Genomic DNA, 19,720 nt, shown 5'->3' with positions numbered 1-19,720 from the left:
GAAACATATAATGAAATTGGCCAGATTGCTTAAAACAATGGACCCTTTTCAAAGACTGTGATGACGCGTTTTCATGTTTATTAACATCATTTAATCAAGTAACTTTTTTGGTGTTTTCATTTTTCAAAAATGTAATGTACATAACACTATACTTTTTATTTTATCTGCTTGCCATTAAATTATGGAAAACTAGTTAATACTGCATTAGTGTTTGAAATATACAACGGCTGATCGAGTTTCTATATTTTTACCTCTTTTGTGAAGTCATAAGAATGCTATGCTACTTTAGTTTTTTCTTTTGCTACTGGAGCGAATGGATGCACAAAAAAATCTATTTTATAAATTTACCCAACTATGCCAACTTCTGCCTTTGAGAACCCTGAATAAAGATAAAATGTCCATTATCACTGAGAGAGGGAGAGAGAGAAAAGAGAAATTTATGTTACCTGTGTTTCTGTTAGGAGATCTTTACCATTGACTGCACGTGGTATTCCGAGGATTTGCTTTGTCCTTCCTCAACTTCCAATTTTAGAAAACTGCAGCTGAAATTACATCACCTTTCAAATAAACTTGACTCAGTTTCCCCTCTCTAATTCTCTCTCTCATTCTTTTCTGCTGACCTGGTCTCTTGCCCAGGGAGTTGGTTAAAATAGCTCAGTGTGCTATATAGAGATGGAGAGCGCTGCATTTAATCTGGACATATAAATATGAGCAGTGTCTCATTGTTTTTTGGATAGATAGATAGATAGATAGATAGATAGATAGATAGAAAGATAGATCGATCAGTCTTATTAAACAACACTGAAACCTAATCAAATCTGTCTCTGCTCAAGCTAACACCCTCCCATTTTGCTGGTAAAAATGTAGCTTGTTTAAAGTTTAATGGCCCTGAGACCCTTCAATTAGCGAGTTTGGCTCATACATTAAAATAATGACTCTAATGAGGAGAGTAATGAAGACTTTATTATGCACATGGAGAGGAGATTAAAACTGCTTTATCAGCCATTATGTGTCACTGAGCTTGCTAAAAAAAGATGAAAAATAAGGTCAAAGAAAGTGTAACGAACAATGTGTCAATATTTAGCACCTCTGCATGTCATGATATCCTATAACTGCTTTTTTAATAATTATTATTGACATGTATTTGTTACTAAAAATATAAAAAGTAATATTGTGAAATATTATAACAATCGAAAAGAACTGGTTTATTTTAAAATGCAATTTATTCCATTGATGGCAAAACTGAATTTTCAGCATCATTACTCCAGTCTTTAGTGTCACACGATCCTTCAGAAATCATTCTAATATCTAATCAGTTATTTTTGGTACTAAATTATCAATAATAGTTCTTATTATCAATGTTGAAAACGATTTTTGGCAGCTTAATATTTTATGGAAATCATGATACTTTTTTATGACTCTTTGATAAATTTAAAATTCTAAATAAAAGCATATTTTTTGAAATATAAATTTTTTGTGACAATATACCTTTATTGTCACTTTTGATCAGTTTAATGCACATAAAAGTATTTATTTATTTATTAGTCTTACCTACCCAAACTTTTATCATGGTTTATTCCCAAAAAATATTAAGCATCAACTGTATTCAGCATATAATAAGATAATAAAAAGAAATATTTCTTGAGCAGATTGATTATTTATTATTTTTGATTATTCCTAATTATTCCATACTTTTGAGCAGAAGTGTATACTGTACATGCGCGCACGCACGCACAAACACACACACACACACACACACACACACACACACACACACACACACACACACACACACACACACACACAAATATTCTATATCATTGCTATGTAATCTCATTCCTCTCTGTCTGCTCATATATCAGCAAATATTAATCTTTCTTCCTCTCAGTTGTAGTGATGGATGTCAACAGATATGTCTATGCTTCAAATGACCAAGGCACAGCAGGTCCGGATACAGAAACCTCAGCTGATGCATTATGGTCATGGTTATTGATTGCATTATATACAGCCTGTCATTCGATATCTGTTAAGTCAGCATAAATGGAAACTTGCTTAAAGTAACAGTTCACCCCAAAATAAGTTCTGTTATCATGTACTTACTCACATGGTTTCATGTATGATTTCTTTTTTCTACAACAGAACACAAAGGATGGAACAATGGACATTCCTTTCCATATAATGACAGTGAATGGGAACTAAGACTTTCAAACTCCAAAATGACAAAAAAGCACCATAGAATGTCATGCAGCTTTGTAACAACATGAAGGTAAGTAAATGATGAGAGAATTTTTAGTTTCTGTTGGATATATTCTGTACATGATTCATCAGGTTTCTGCATCTTAATAGTTTGGTCCTGTTTTCTCAAGTCAGTTCTTGTATGAAAAATATGTTGGGATGGCGATAGCTCTTTGACTGCCTCTCTCACTCTCGCTGCCTGCCTGCCGTGACCTTGGCTTTGATTGACAGCCGAGTGTTGTGCTTAGTGGGACAGCTCACTCATCTCCCCAGTAGCTCCGCCGACAGTTTGAGACACTGACATCAGCAAAACACACACTCTTACTAACATAAATCTGACAACGCCTCTCCAACAGCTCCACTGTCAGTCAAAGCGAGAGGTTCCTCTAAGCCAATGAGATCGACTTTTTCATGAGTCTGTATATCATAAAACCTGCATGCAGACAGTTCACATAATCGGGTCTGGTTACCTGATGGAATTTTTAGCCTGGTGGAAACCAACTGTGGAAAATTAGACAAATGACTCCGCTGGCTGTGATGTGCTCACGAACACGAACGCAGGTCAGACAAACAGCAGGAAGTGCCAGTGATCTGATAGATGGCTTTTCATTATTAACAGAAGCATAAGAAGCATTTATGGCCATAAAAAAGTATTTGAACACTTAAGCACTCTTAAAATGTTTGAAATTTTAAAGCATTAGACAACAAAATATCAAACCAAGAGGCTTTTTCAAAGAATTAAAGTATACTTTTTAACCAAAATATTTCATAAATAGATGATTACATTTTTAATTGTATTGAAATTATATTTAGAACGATACATATATCACACACACACACACACACCACACACACACACACACACACACACACACACACACACACACACACACACACACACACACCACATATATATATTATATATATATATATATATATATATATATATATATATATTATATCTGGACACTTTGTGGTCGTTAAACTAAATAGTATACATGCTTGATTACTTCATGCATTTTTACTGATCAGATAGCTATCCGATAAATAAAAGATTAAGTGGAAATGGCCTCCAAGAGGCGTTCGAGACTGAAAGCAATCCAATAGCTAAGTGTAGGATTCGGGTCCATTTAACACACATTACCATGTTTAAATTCATTCTGGAAAATTCCTCATAAAATCAATACAGAAAAAAATAAGTAAATAATAAAACATGAAAAATAAAAGTACAAGTCACTGGGGCAATTTCCTCCCAACAATCAGTACAGAAAAGTACATTTGGAAAAAAAAAAAAAATTTAAATTTTTTTTATTACATTTAAAATTAAAAAATAGAACTAAAACTCACTTTCTAAACTTTTTTTTTTACACTGATAAATGTAATAATAATAATTTTAAAAAATTATTATTATTACATTTATCAGTGTAAAAAAAATTTTAGAAAGTGAGTTTTAGTTCTAAGAAAAACTCATTTATTCATTTAATGGCATCATTTATTCCCACCTCGCTTTATATTTTGCCATCTAATGCAATGAAATTCATAAATTTTTAAGTGTAGCTTAGCTGTCCAGATGTGACTGGAGCTGCTATAGATGCTCTTTTGCTGTTTAATTCATCTAAGTTTTGACTTGCGCAGTAAGCATTGCATTCTGGGACACACTGTGCCCTGCTCAGTTGGGCTTTAATCCATGTAGACAGTGTCAGGATAAAAACAAATGCCTGAGGAGACGGATAAACTCACCTGATATAAAGTTAGGTGGGCATTTCTGCCCCTGCACTGCAATCAAAAGATAGAGAGTCACATGTGTTAATCTGCTCAGGTCAGCCATACGTACCTTGTATTGCCACATGCTATGTATACATTTAGACAAGTCATGACACACATGACAAATGAGTGTATCTTCACAGAATGGGAACACAGGCCTATTCTTTATCTCAGGACCTTTACATCACCTTGACATTTTTTACTTTAAGCCCCAAAAACATAGCAAAATAAATAACTGATTTTAATTCAGTTATCACAGAAAATTGCATTCAAGTCAATGTCTGCACAAACTGCAATTTTAAATATTACATTTTTAGTACATAATTATAGTTCATATTGTGGTTATGCTTTCTCAAGTTATTGTCTATATAAACTGTAAAATATAGATCCGAAAATATAAATAGATCCGAATAAATCACACTGACCTATAAACTTGATGTACAATATATATATATCCCCACGTTTCACAGCAGTATTTTATTCTTATTTGTTGTATTGATAAGCCACTTCAGATAAGCCCTTAAAGTTTATGATTAATCTCTCAAGGTATTAAATGTTAATCTCATTCCATAAAAATACCATGAACATGCCCTTAAGCATAAAAAGTTATTTCTTACATGGAGGTCACATATCCAGCCATGCTGATTATCTGCCTGTTGTGAGTCTGAACAGCCCTGAATGTCAACATGAGGTCACACACACACACACACACACACACACACACACACACACACACACACACACACACACACACACACACACACACACACACACACACACACACACACAGTGCCTGCTCTCCTGAGATATATAATCAGATTATCCCCTGACTGTTAAACAGATTTAACGACACAAGAACCTTGACCAGAGGCTCAAATCAAACACTAGAATAAACAGCATATGCAAAAACCTCACACAGGGCAGTGGTTGCAAGAGTGATGAAACTGCTAAATCCACTGGCTTGGATTCCTCTTTATCAGTTGTCATTCTTTTTGAAGAAGTACAGAGAAGTCGGTTTAATTTCTTGCGGGCACCGAGATCGTCCCATGGGCTACACTATAGTTGTGCGAAAGTCCATTAGCAACATAAAATGTCAATGGTGTCAATGGCCTTTACTGTATTATTGAACCAGCATACAGAGATGAGTGAAAGTGGGAGAAGATTAATCTGTTAGTCTAATATCTCATTCACAACCATTGTTCTTAAAAAATACAGCCGTTTTGTATTTGTGAGTGGGTGTTTGGTGATACATTTACTTGTAATACATCAGACTTAAAGGGATCCCACTGTATAGGCCGACAGCTATATATTGAACTAAACGTTTTAAGAGGTTCTCCTGCCGTTGTTTATGTACTGAAGCACATTAAATATGCAAGAGCGCAGGATTCTACTTTTTCTTTTTAATGTTTCTTGAGGGATAGTATGATGCAATGGAACAGTATGAATCACAAGTAGCCTTTAATAATGCCAAATAACAGGCTAAAGTAGAATATGTAGTACAATCATAGCCTAAAAGGGATGCATTAGGTCTGTTTGTGCCATGCACTGTCTCATATGCATGGTTGTATTCCCACATTGTTGTTAAAGTCCGCCATCTAGAGGTATGAAAGGTACTGAAATCAGGCTTAAATAATGTGTGTTTGCTAGCTACTATTATTGTTGCTCACACTTAAGGGATTTGAACAACCTCTAAATCCAAGTACATGTTACAATTAATCCTGCATCATTTGTGCTACAGATAATAATGACAGATTAATAAATGATTTTTACTTGCCCTGCCAATGATTTCACTGGGCTCAAAACCATTTTAATTAATTTAATTGTATATTCTGATTTATAGTTTTATTTTTCTACATTTTATTATTAAATTTAATATTTATTTTTATATAATTTAAAAAAATATATTATTAAAATAATATATAAATTATAATGATATAAAATTTTAATATGTACTATTATACATTTTTACACTCAGAAATTAGTTTTTATTTTCTCATTAAATATCACATTTTCTTTATAAATAAGTAAGCATTAATAGCTGAGCCCACTACAACATCACATTGTTAATTCATGACTTTTAATACTAATGCACATACAGTACATCTGAAAAAACAGGCTTTGAATTTATTATGTTTGATGAAACTACAATTCAGTTTAAGCTGTTATTTCTCAGCAGTCCTTGCAGACAACGCTCCATGAGGAGCTTATGGGCCCTGGGAATCACATAGAGAGCCGCCCCACAGTCTCCGCTGTCAAAGGAAAAAGTGATGCTGGGGTGAGAAGAACTGTTTTTGATCATAAAGTATAAGAAGTCTCATCAGATAGAGTTTGACACATTGAGCTCTTACCCATTAAAATGCAGCTGTGCTAGTTTAAAAAGCTGTTGTCCCAGCTCAATGCTGTCCTCTCCGAATTGGGCCTGAATGGCAACAATGCTACGCTTTAGATTGGACGCAGCCAGATTCCATTCACCTGTTAAAGAAATAATAATAATCTTACTATACTTTTTCCTTGTATGGATTTAGATGTTACTTATTACATTATTCAAATGCCAATGTAGCACTGCTATACAACCTTTACATAGTTTACATTGTCATAGATGTAATTTTATCTGATAGTGTGACATATCAGGCTGTTATTCTACACACAAGCTGTTGCATCTGCTAGCTCTCCTTGGAGTGGGTGAGTCTCTGTTAGGATGCTATTTGCCTGAGAAGTATCTGATGTTAGGATTTTTAGGGCCTCAGCTGCAAAACATGGAAACTTTTTGTATATTTGGATATTTAGTACATACACAAAACAGATTGTGATTAATATTGAGGCGGTACCAAACCTGTCTCTCTAAATGAGATGAAAGGCTTCATCCAAGAGACACTGTAAACCCTTTAGTTTGTTTTGCACATCAGCACTGGTGATCTGATGACCACACGACAGCCCAGAGCACATGTACCTATCCATATGGGACTGAAATGTACAGTATACATCAAGATACACACAATGAACCAACTAAATGATCATTTGAGCTTTTCTGCAAACGTTTACCCGAAGAGGCTTTCCACATTTCAAACACTTCAGCCCTGGTGCTGCGTTTTCTGTTGCATTCTGGCTTCCTTCTGTTAGGTCTCTCTGACAGGCTTGACAGTTACAGTGGAAATAGTACTGCTCCAGCAGGAGGTGCTGACGCTCCTTCACCTCCATTCTGCTACAGTGAGGACCTGTGTGGAATGACATTGAATAAAAATAAAAATAAATCAAATGTTCCCGGACGAGCCCCCAACCAAACAAAAACTGAATTCCCAAGATCACATAATACCATAACAGTGCAGAATCTCCTGTCCTGGAATAAGATCTTTTGAAGCTCGTACAGTGACTGTCACACCACTGTGAGAGGTCTTGGGATGGTCAGTGTGACCTTCAGAACATCCAAACTGATTGAGTGCGTCAGTTTGACAGCCTGTGGTGAAGGAGATGCTTGTGTTTGGACTGCATGAGTGGTTAAGCAGGCTGAGAACAGGAAAAATTGCTGTGGCAATGCGGATTTCACTACTGGACTGAACAGGCATGCAACTTTCTTCTGTAAGAATTGAGGAAAAAAAATTATCAACAGTCGTTAAAATTCCAAGGTCAAATGTATTAAATTGCAGTTTGTGTTTAAAGGGATAGTTCACCCAAAAATGAAAATTTGATGTGTATGTGCTTACCCCCAGGGCATCCAAGATGTACTGTAGGTGACTTTGTTTCTCCAGTAGAACAAAAATTATGATTTTTTTAACTTCAGCCGTTGCAGTCCCTCAGCCGTACAATGTATGGCAATGGTAACAGAATCTATGAGAGTAGAAAAAAACATGCACAGACAAATCCAAATTAAACCCTGCGGCTCGTGACGATACATTGATGTGTAAAAACACAAAATGATCGGTCTGTGCAAGAAACTGAACCATATTTTTATTGTTTTTTCTAGTGAATACGCGTTCACAAGAGTTCTAACAGTTCGGACATTGCAGACCGATCGTTTTGTGTCTTTACAAATCAATGTATCGTCACGAGCATGATGTCGAACCTTTGACCATAACAGCAGTGACTGCTTGAGCATTACATCTGAGCTGCATCATGTGTCTCAGAGCCGTGGCTCCCAGCATGCTCATCTCAGGCTGCCATGTTCCACTTTCTCCTTCATCCTCGCAAGATGCCCACATGTCTGGTGGGGGTCCACCTTGCAGTCTCATATAAAGCACTGCCATGGTGACTGCCAGTAAAAAGCGTGAGCTGGGTGAGTGTTGTGCCACATGTGGTAAAAGGCTGTAGATGCCCGTGTACGAATTGCCATGATAGCAGTCTATGTGGTCTGAAGTTTCTCTACAGGGATCTTCAAGATTCAACTTGACTGGCAAATCACTTTTATAAGAGCTACATGTCACATGGTCTTCTTGAAAAGTGTTTTTTTTCACACTTTTAACCTGGTATTGTCCAGCTTTCAGGGCCACTCTTAGTGCAAGATGACCTAAAACCCCAATGGCCAGCAGATCTGCTCCAATTGGGCACTCCCATTGGTGCCAGCGCTCCCAAGCATCTTTTTGACAGCTCTCTCCACAATATCGAACATAACTACAATTTGGACAGGGCACAAAGCTCAGTGATTGGCTCAGGCAGTGGTGACAGTGTCGCTCTTCAGTATTAAATGTCTTTCCTGCCTTATTATTGAGTTTGTTTCCTGGTGTAAGTACGGAGCAGAAAGCCTGGTCCTCTAGAACGACCTCACCAGCTGGTTTATTTTTAGTGGTTAATATGTGGCAACCTTTCTCTGGGCTGAAGTAAACAGACACACCAGGTGAAATACAAGTCTTAGTGTTTCTGGTTTTCTGGTATGGTGGTGTTGGATGATTTGTGGTTGGCTGGTTGGATTTTTCAGGTTTTTTAAGCTGGGTCAGGCATACGGTTTGTCTAGCTCTCAGTCTGTCCTTCAGGTGGCTTGGGTAACCGGCCTCCAGAGAGTGCCGGATGTCCTCAACACATTCCTAGAAAAAAGGAAATAATCACTTAATCTCATATAGATGAGTCAGGTGTGCATTAAACAAGATGGCATGTTCTTATATTGAATTACTGAATTAAAAAAAATCATGTTTCGTCATGCATAAGACACTCTTACTCTGTAGAGGCCTTGGTAAAAGAGGGCAGCAGAACGGTTAGCATAGCATAACGATAGCTCTTCTGTATTCTTGTCAGCGTGGCAAACACCCTGAAACATCAAAAAGAGAGAGTGGGAATATATTATGCTCACAGGACCACCATCTATTTGAAATCAGTTTAACACAAACACTGAGCTCAAACCAGCAAACAAGTTGAACCACAGTGATTAACTTTATTCACAATATGTCACTGTGCCTCATCTCAACAGATTCCAAAAAATGGATTGCATCGCCATCAACTGAACATAAATCTATATTCAGATTTCAGAATGATTACTTTGACATTTATAAAAGGCGTACATATTTTAAGGTCCGTATGCTGATCTGTTTGCCAAAGCAATGAAAATCAATGTAAATCACTCACACTTTTGATTAGCTGGGGTAAAAAAAAAAAATCCAGATTTTTTTTAACAAATAATTGTTTAGCATTTAGAATGAACAGGCAGATTTCGGTTACAAAATTCCAGTTTGTTTTATATATAATAGCTATATATTAAATAGCTATAATTTCCAATTGCAAATATATATATATATAATATAGTCTTCTTAAATAACATATATTAATATTGACATTGCCCTTGATAGTACTTGGAAACGAAAATATTAAAGAGCCATTGCCAAGTGAATCGCAAAAAGACTGTTAACGAACAGGTTTCCTAAATTCTCAGCTTCTCACTGCTCCCTCTATCTGTTATTGGTCAGACAAGCACATAACCCCGCCCCAAACTCACGTCATTGGTTAAAGCCACTGACGGTATGCTTGCTTGGCTACTTGCTGAAATAGAGCAATGGCGCAGTATAGTGCAACAAGGTGGAAACTTTTTGTGGAAATAAACACGCAGTTTATGCATGTTAAGCAGCAAATATAGTAAACGCCAAAATAAGACGAAAACAATTAAACTGTGTACACACATTACCTTTTCTTAAACATTACTGTACGAAGCATGTTTAGCGTCTTTTCCTTACCCTGGAATAATACAGTGCTGCAGTTGTATAATCCTTGACTTTGAAGCTGAGGTTACCCTGCTGTCTTAATTCAGATGCCCTCTCAGGAGACTTTTTCACGGAGTACTTCTCAGAGATTCTGGATAAAGTGTTGAGATCTTCTGGGCTGAAATATGGACAAATGACAAAAGGTAGGTAGAATATTTATTTTTTCTTTAGAAACGTAAAGCTAATATTCAGCATTTTGTCGGCACCCTAATTGAATAACTAAAGTAACAACTAGTGCAGCAATAACGAAAAAAACGTAGTTTAGTATTAATCACTTCATCTAACGTAATTCAAGTTAATTTGTGAACAGCTCCACACTGACCATATTAATGACAGCCCATAGTTGAATATGGCATCTATATCTGTCAGAAGGCAAAAGCGCTCTGTTCCTTCAGTTTTCAGTTCCGTCCATTTCTGCTCGACATGCCGAACCCACTCTGGACAGGGCAGATCCATTCAAAAATCCTGTCAATAATCTGTACCCTACAAATAAAAGGCACGACACTGTTCAAACCATAGACATGATGTCTATGGTTCAAACGCTTTGGATTTCGCTGCATTAAAGTGACTTCCTGTTAAAACTTTTATCAATCTTCAAAATACAAGTCCTGTAGTACTTTTAACCTTTCTGACTCCAAGCCCTGAAAGTGCATATATATATATGTGTGTATATATATATATATATATATATATATATATATATATATATATATATCTATATCTGTGTGTGTGTGTGTGTGTGTGTGTGTGTGTGTGTGTGTGTGTGTGTGTGTGTGTGTGTGTGTGTACACGTTCATCAATAATAATAATAATAAAATAACGTTATATTAAGGGGGCGTTTTAGCATTTTATTTTAGATTAAAATTAGATTATTTTAATGCATTAATAATAATTTATTAGTTTAAATATTTAAATTCAGCACTTTGTTGAGGCCCTTTCCAACCCCTTCTTGAAATCAATTTTATGTTAAATGTTTTAAATTCCTTAAACTTTTGTGCATTACAATTGTGATGAAATTAATTTTTATATTATATGGTTACTTAAACATTACCATGAAGTAATCTCATATCTAAATTAATATTTTTTGGAAATTTATAAAATATTATTCTTTTATTTCATTATATACGTTAAATTATATTTTTAAGGCTCATATTTTAATATGTTATTAATATGTTGGGGATTCTTTTTTGGCAATAGCAGTCACGTAGCGACAGTAACTTGTTTGATTTGTTTTGATTTATTCATCAACACAGACGTCTGTTTAAAAGCAGAAATGCTGTGAGAATCACTAGGATGGAGGGTGCATTCATTTTCCCAGTAGGTGGCGATATTGTTCCACGTTCTTTATTAAAAAATAAAAAAAAAAAGAACCAAGGAAAGTGCACTGTCTCTGTGTGTCTCAGTTGTCGCCACGCATTTTAATGTTCCATTAATAACACTTCTTTGGGTCAAGCTCTCTAGAGACTTCATTAGATATTTTATCTCCAGTGGGAAATAAGGACCGTTTAGAGAGTTAGTTCTGTCAACAGATTAAAATAAATAAATAAATAAATTGATTAAGTCTAATACAGATGCTCCACTGAAAATTAGATGTTGTCCATGACATTATTATAAATATAGTGTTTAATCAATGTCCCAGGAATTTGTATTAAAAGTCTGAATCTCCTTCATAAGGATTTATAGGATTTGCAAGGCTAATTTGTCTGTTGTTTGGTTTGCTGTGAGAAATTGTACTCCGAAGAAAGAGCAATTTATTTTTGAGTAAATGAATCAGCATCTGCTAATGGAAAACGGCTATACAAAATTTTTGAGAAAGTAACAATTTCCATGATTTACAAAAAAAAAAAAAAAAAAACAACAACAACAAAAAAAACAATACAGCTTCTTTCTTCTGAGGTCATTTCTTTCTCTTTTTTTTTCTTTTTTATTGTCATACAACTCTGACCAAACTTGATGGTATCTTTGGCATCATTATCAGAAGACAGGCTTATATTAATCTTAATTTCAAACAAAAAATGTTTAATTTTCTTTATTAATTTCTTTCACTTTATGAAGTATCCATGTGTCTGCATATTAATATTAATGTTGCACATGTGGAAGTTGTTCTACTGTTGTGTTTCATATTTGTGTTTCAACAGCTGCTATCAATGCACCCTGTGATCTAGGGCACTTCTTGCATCTTGTATTTTCGTGACTGTCTTTGTTGTTGCCTTTGGGTGGAATGTTTTCCAAGAACGTAGTGCTGTCTGATGTTTTACCATCTTTCTAAAGAGTTGTCTTTATTTTACAATGCACGTCTAATGAGTCTTCATTTGCATTTAATCACTTCAGTTTTACTAAATGCAAGTCAGTTCACGAATTAACTTCACTCTTAAGTTTAGTGTATGATGCAATTTTTATTGTTTCACAGCAAACCTTTTAGCTTGATAAAAAAAAAATTGCCCAAACAGCAATTCAATTGCTATCTAATTAACATATACATTTGTGAGTTTTATTTTAATGATAAAACTGTGAGTACACTGCTTGTACTCTTTTTTTTTTTTTTCTTTAAAAAGAAGCATTTCATAAGAGTCATTGGTTCATGAATCATCAAATTACAATGGTTGAGGCGTATGTTTTTGATTCTCTAAAAATAACCAGTTCATAAGAATCATGTGTGTGAACTGGACTACACTGGTTATACTGTATACTGCTTCTTACCATTATTTTGCAATAATAAAAAAAAATACTTTATCACATTTACTTCAGACTGCAGACTCTGGGAAACTCTTGGGCCAAATTTGTGGAGACCCTTTGATGTAAATAAAACTATGTATTAAATACAATACTGCTATTGTAGCAGGATATATGCAATCTTAATGCATCAGTCAATAGTATATTACATTATTTATCTGACCAAAGGTGAAAACACAGTATAGTATTCTGCCATGCAAAATTTTGTGAAGATGGATTTGATTTAAATTGTCACATGCATATCTGTCATTGATTTCCAGTTTCATATGATACACTTTGACTTGCATGCTCAATCGCATTGTTGTCTGCTTTGGTCCCTTAATCCAAGAACTGGGATATGCACCCACTATTAAGTTGCATGCCTCAGGAGGGCTTCTAACGTGCTGAGAAATTAGATTATATAAATGGAGACCCTAACAATAAAGGATCATTTAAGTTTCTCCAGTCAATTCTCAATGAATTTTCCAATGCCTGCTGTAATAACAGCAGCGAACAGATGTGAACAGCACCCTGCAGAGCATAACAATTTTGTACTATCATATAATTGAATGGCTTTTAGTTGGTGTATGCACAGAATTAGGGCTTGAACAATCTCATTTTAATCAGAGCCAAGTACCATAATGCATTAAACAGCTGAACAAACATTTTTAGTTGTGTGGAGATGAAAATAAACATCAAATCTCTTTTTCTCCCTTTCATACACACTCATTTCTCATACAAAGCCACAAGCACCAGCCGAGACAGCATGCATGGCTCGGGTGTTTTTATTGTGCGTGTCTTGTGAGATTTGGTTCAGACACAGGATAATAAAGTCCTGATCCATGTTCTGTCCAAACAGACTGTTTGATTTCATTTTCTGGGTTGTGAAACCCACTTTGCTCAGTTAAGCTTCATGGGCCACTGAGGTCAGAGGAACATTTACATTTGTTTTTCATTTCAGCAGGTACACACAGCAGACCTGTGGTGTCATTGTATTATGGAACTTTAAATCATTTTGGACCTTTATAAATCTAGATATCTTTCATTATGCTAACAGGTAATTATGAGATGACGTTTAAAATAAGATTAACAATCCCATTGCCAAATATAAACGATTTATAATTTTGGAATAAATTAAGATTATGAGATATGAAGTAAAATTGCGAGATATCAACTGCATTCAAAATTGTAAAATATTATTGCAATTTAAAACATTTTTTTTTTTTTGTCTGTATGAATTTACTGTATATTAAAATGTAATTTATTCCTGTGATGAAATGCTGAATTTTCACCAGCCGTTATGCCAGTCGTCACATGATCCTTCAGAAATCATTCTAATATACTGATTTGATGCTCAAGAAACATTTCTCCTTATTAGTATTAATTTTGAAAATGGCGATGCTGCTTGATATCTTTGTGATTTAATTTTTTAAGGATTGTATGATTAATAAAAATTGATGAACAGTGTTTATTTGGAATAGAAATCCTTTGCAAAATTGTTAATGTCTTTACTGCCAAATGTAAAGAATTTAAAGGGATAGTTCATCAAAAAATAAAAATTCTGTCATTAATTACTCACCCTCATGTCGTTCCGAACCTATAAGACCTTCATTAATTTTCTTAACACAAATAAAAATATTTTTGATGAAATCTGAGAGCTTTCTGACCCTCCATAGACAACAATGCAACTACCACGTTCAAGGCCCAGAAAGGTAGTAAGGACATTGTTAAAATAGTCCATGTGACTTAAGTGGTTCAACCATAATTTTTGAGAAATAAGGTCACAATTATGAAATATAACATTGAAATTACCTTTGTATTATGATAGTCTGAGGCAGACTTTGAAGCTGTCGTCTTTTCAAGCTGTAAATTTGTTCGTATGCTTATTTTACACAGTAAGATAAACTATTTTGACAAACCTTTAGTATTTTTAAAGTGTATCTATTATTCTGCTGTTCTTGTGAATCTGAATAAGCCTCTTTTGGGCGTATATGTGGAATTGAGTGATTATGCATTCACAGTATACTACAGTAATACCATGGGTTTGATTCCAAGGGTACAGTTGTATATTTTGAATGCATTGTAAACCACTTTGTACAAAAGACCCGGCAAGTGCTTGAATGTGATGTAAATGTAAGCATCGAGCAGCTGTTTATAGCATTCATTTATAGTCATAGACATTGTTTATACAATATCTAGACAAGAATCGGAGAAGACAACTGTTGATTTCATGCGTGAAGCCTTCCATGCCCTCACGTCTGATCGCCTTAAGTGAGAGAGACCGCCGCAGTGTGTGTGTCATATCCACTGACAGGCTTTGGCATTTTCCCAGAGTTGTCTGTGGTAGTGCGTGTGTGTGTGACGGTGTTATGAAGATGAATAGAGCACATCTGTCTCCTGAAAAAAAGCTCTTTGAGTTTCAGTATTAATTTTGAATGCATTGGTCGGTGGTCAATAAAGCAATTAATCTGGGCGAACTGCAGAGAAAAGAAAGTAAAAATCTATCAAAAGCCCTCTCTTCTTGAAATGATCAAAAGTTTACAGCATTTTTACGATGAAACATTTTTTTTGTTACAGTTTCTAAAAGTGTTTTTTTTCTTTGTTACTTACATTTAAATGTTGTAATGTAATAATAAAATATTTACAATAGTTACAAAATATTATCTAATCCATTAAACATATTATACAATGTAATATTTTCCCTTATTTTTCACAATAATTTTTCCACAAGATATAGCTGGTGCATAAATAATTTTGTTTCATTAACTTGAACATGCTCCACTGGATCAGGGATGGTTAAAGGATCTTCTGGTTGACCGAAGGCAAAAAGAGCATCTGCTTAAATTTCATTTGAGCTGCAAAGCGAGAGTTTGGTTCAGCTGAGAGAAGCTTATGTATCAGAACCCTCAGGCCTAGATTTTCAATATATTATCCTTTATTGATAATGTTTTGACAGGATATTTGTCCAGTCAGTACTACAAACAGTATGTGGATGAATTGTCCATAAAAAGTCCTAGCATTTCAAGAAATAGGATGAAATAGATTAAAAGAGAAGGTGTTAAAAAAGAAAGAGTTACAGAGAGCTGAAATTAAATATATGATGTATTACAGTTTAATCATAATAAATTAGATGCATATAACATTATACATTTAAATGAACATTTATTTTACAAGATGTTTCCACAAAATTCACTTTGATCGCAATTGATTACAAGTGACAGAAAAACACATTTATTATATTATAAAAGATTTCAAATAAATGCTGTTCATTGAACTGTATAATAAGCAGCAAAATCTGTTTTCAACAACTTGAGCACCAATAATAACTGAGCAACAGTTTTATTGGAATGATTTGTTAAGGATCATGTGACACTGAAGACTGGAATAACTGCTGAAAATTCGGCTTGCCATCACGAATAAATTACATTTTAAATTTGATATGGTAATAATATCTCACAATATAACTGAATATTTAATAAAAAATAATTATTCCAAACTTTTGACCAAAGGGTCATTCTGTGTCAAATCAACCAAATTTTAAAAACTTCCCCGGCTCAAATTTTTGATTTTGCAAAAAAAAAATTCTGAAGAAAGATATAGTGATGAAAGACAAAATATTAAATGTCATGGATGAATATTTACTGAGTAATCCACTATTTTGTAGAGGTGGGTCAAAATAGCCATTTTCACCTGAGATTCACAGCCAAATTACAGGGGTGTAACAAATGACTTTAAAAAGATGGCATCATCATAATGTTATTTTTACAGAGAGATTGGTAGGTCTGTTAGTAAAATCTGTTCACTTTGGCAATCTTTGTTGCATTATGTGCCAATGAAGACCATTCAAAAATGGGGAAACAGCACTTTTTTTTAAGTTTTCAAATTTGCTGGCCTGTAAGTTTTAAAGATATCGTAATATGATTTTAGATTCTAGTTCTTAATAAACTTTTCTTTTGAAATCCTCATTTTCAAGGCCCTACAGTCCTAGAGATATGAAGATCTCAATGAGGCTCCATTTTCAGATTGTTGAATATTACCTATTTTTATTGGCTGAAAAGCAAATGCTGGTCACTTGTACAGCTGATACTTAGTGTATTTAAAGCAGAATGCTTGAAGAATTAGTAATGTTGAAACTAGAAATGCATCTTGTTTCCCGGCCTCTATCTAAACAATATGCACAGAACATACGTGTTGGAGTGCTAAAAATGCACTGAAATGGTCAAGTTTACCTTTCTCTCAGTAGTCTATTCATACAATTCTATATTTGAATCAGTTTCAGGGATATTTGGAAGTAGAAATTTTGTTCATTTTAACAGCTTCTGAAGCTACCAAGAGTTCAAACACACAATATTGTAACATAGGGAAAAGTTTTTGCTTTCGCCACACATTGCATTCACATCAATAAACCAAGATTTGCCTAACCTGGTTTAATTATTAGAATTTCTTTTTCTTTTTTATTGTTATATAGTGAGCACAGTCATGGTGCTAAAAGGCATATCACTGATATTACCTCAAACATTTAAGGTCTCTCACACTTGAAATAATGAACACTGGGTAATTCTAAACCCCAGGTAAATGGGATCCGGGGTAATCTTATTTTACTTTTCACGCTGTCTTCATATTTTACCTAGAGCTAAAATTAATCCTGATCATTCATAATCTGATGTGTCACACTGTATATTCCAAAACCCTGGGTTACTGTTATTATTTGCATTGTATTCAACAATAATATTCCACAATCTGAAAATGGAGCCTCATTGAGACCACCATATCTCTTGAACTGAATGACCTTGAAAATGAAGATTCCAAAAGAAAAGTTTATTAAGAACTAGAATCTAAAATCATATTGCGATATATTTAATATTTTTTGAGTTATAGGCATGCAAACTTTGGAAAAAGAATATTTATGGCACTCAGACAGGTATGTTTAATGCAGTTGTTTTGACAGAAGTAAGCGATATACATCTCTAGTTTCAACATTATTTGATTTTCAGACATTCCTCTTTGAAAGAAAAGTAGTATCATATTTTTGCAAATTGACCCACGTTTGGTTCAGAATTTTTTTTTACATTTTAACAACTTACTCCTGAAGCCATATTAAAATTCCATTGAATTTTGAAAAGTGCTGTTTCCCCATTTTTGAATGGTCTTCATTGGTACATAATGCAACAAGATTGCTAAAGAGAACAGATTTTGCTAACAGGCCTACTAATCTCTGTGTAAAAATAACATTATGATGCTTCCATCTCTCTAAAGTCGATTTTACCCCCTTGTAATTTGGCTCTGAATCTCAGGTGAAAATCACCATTTTAACCCCCTCTACAAAATACTGGATTACTCAGTCAATATTCATCCATGACATTTAATATTTTGGCTTTCATTACTATACATGTCTGTCTTTCTCCAGGAAAAAATATTAGCCAAATCAAAAATTTGAGCCGGGGACCCCTGGTTGAGTGACCCCAATATTTATAATGTTCAGTAAAGACCATGACATCTTATTCAGTGAGCAACATCTTATCTTGTCTAGGAATAAAGATCTGAAAGATTCGTGATGAATAAACCTTTTATGTTAGGTCGATGTTTTCCATCTAGAGATTTTTATGTAACCAGATCTTTATATAACTTGTTTTGTTCATATTTTTCATTGGTTTAAATAAATCAGAAAGAGTCTTTAGTAATTTGAATCATACTGTACAAGCATTTCATTCCTTATAGTAATGATTCATTTGTTTAGTTCTCATTTTTCACTGTTTTTGTGTATGTGTGTGCTTACAGCATGTGGCATGTTAATTGTGTGTTTGCTAGATTATGTGTCGAGATTCTGTGTGTATGTGTGTGTGAAGATGGCTGGGATCAGGTCAGTGTTATTGATGATGTGTCGTCTCTGATGTAATTACCTCAGCACTCTGGGCTCATTAGCTCTGTCCGCCTCATACTCTCTGTTTGTGTTTCTCATTTACTGTAATGAGATGGATATGAAGTGTCTCCCTCTCCACAAACCCTTTTACTCTCTTTTCTGCCTTTCTTGCTCCCTCTCTTCCTCTCTCCTTTGTCTCACGGCTCAGTTGGTTTATTGTCGCATCTGTGCTGTTTTGATAAGGCAGGTTTGCATTGTGCTGGAACGAGGCTTTTTGGCTCTCCGTCCACGTGACTGTCAGACTCGCGCTCCATCAAATATTCACCTTGCTTGTAAATTCTCACTTTACACACAGTTGGCTGTTTGTTAATTAAACCTATCATCTCGTTGCTGCATGTCCTCTGCACCTCTGTGTGTGTGTGTGTGTGTGTGTTTGTGTGTGTCACAGTGCTCATTTAAATAGTCTGAGAAGTAAAACCTATGATAAGATTCAGATGCCTTATATCACAAGGCACAGACACAGTAAACATTTTTTTTACTATGTAAAATGAGAAGCAGTACTTTATGGCTTTTTATTTGTTTTTATGCTTTTGTGTTTATCTGTAATTCCATTTGTATTGATCTTTTTCCTTTTTTCTCTTTATTGTTACAAACAGTAGAAATCAAAAACACAAAAGACACAATGCTATAATCATCTGTTTCATAAAGGGATATTCTGGTTTAAATACAACTTAATCTTGATCAGTGGTGTCTGTATATGCTATTATCACAAACAATAATTTTGTTTCATCCTTTTGTTGTAGCAAAAACAAACCAAAATACATTTACAAAAACTTACAATGGACAAGCTTTATTTTTTGTTAATGGAACTGTATTATTACTACTACTACTACTAAATTTTTATATTAGTATTATTTAGTATTTAGTTTTCTATTTCATATGTAAAGTTCTTTAAATATGCTGTTTTCAG

The 19,720-nt window shown here is 34.5% G+C and overlaps 1 protein-coding gene and 1 long non-coding RNA gene across 2 annotated transcripts in view; one reads left to right on the top strand and one right to left on the bottom strand.

Annotated features, from left to right (window-relative positions):
* Positions 1-1,682: 1,682 nt before the first annotated feature.
* Positions 1,683-19,720, top strand: part of LOC122138731 — a 58,899-nt gene continuing 40,861 nt past the window's right edge. Inside the window, exons 1-4 of the long non-coding RNA XR_006155758.1 lie at positions 1,683-2,025; positions 2,140-2,266; positions 6,173-6,274; positions 10,226-10,321. This is a non-coding gene — a long non-coding RNA (uncharacterized LOC122138731). The remainder of the gene's footprint in view (positions 2,026-2,139; positions 2,267-6,172; positions 6,275-10,225; positions 10,322-19,720) is intronic.
* LOC109055424 (SET and MYND domain-containing protein 4-like) lies at positions 6,060-10,749 on the bottom strand. Its single transcript, XM_042732944.1, is given in 10 exon segments — positions 6,060-6,248; positions 6,348-6,493; positions 6,652-6,746; positions 6,828-6,963; positions 7,042-7,214; positions 7,313-7,573; positions 8,060-9,014; positions 9,146-9,235; positions 10,152-10,296; positions 10,501-10,749. Coding segments are annotated over 10 exon segments (2,235 nt in total). The 5' UTR covers positions 10,635-10,749; the 3' UTR covers positions 6,060-6,148.

The sequence above is a fragment of the Cyprinus carpio genome, chromosome B10 (genome assembly GCF_018340385.1).
Source record: "Cyprinus carpio isolate SPL01 chromosome B10, ASM1834038v1, whole genome shotgun sequence".
Classification (NCBI taxonomy): Eukaryota; Metazoa; Chordata; class Actinopteri; order Cypriniformes; family Cyprinidae; genus Cyprinus; species Cyprinus carpio.
This window is presented reverse-complemented; position numbering and strand designations above follow the sequence as displayed.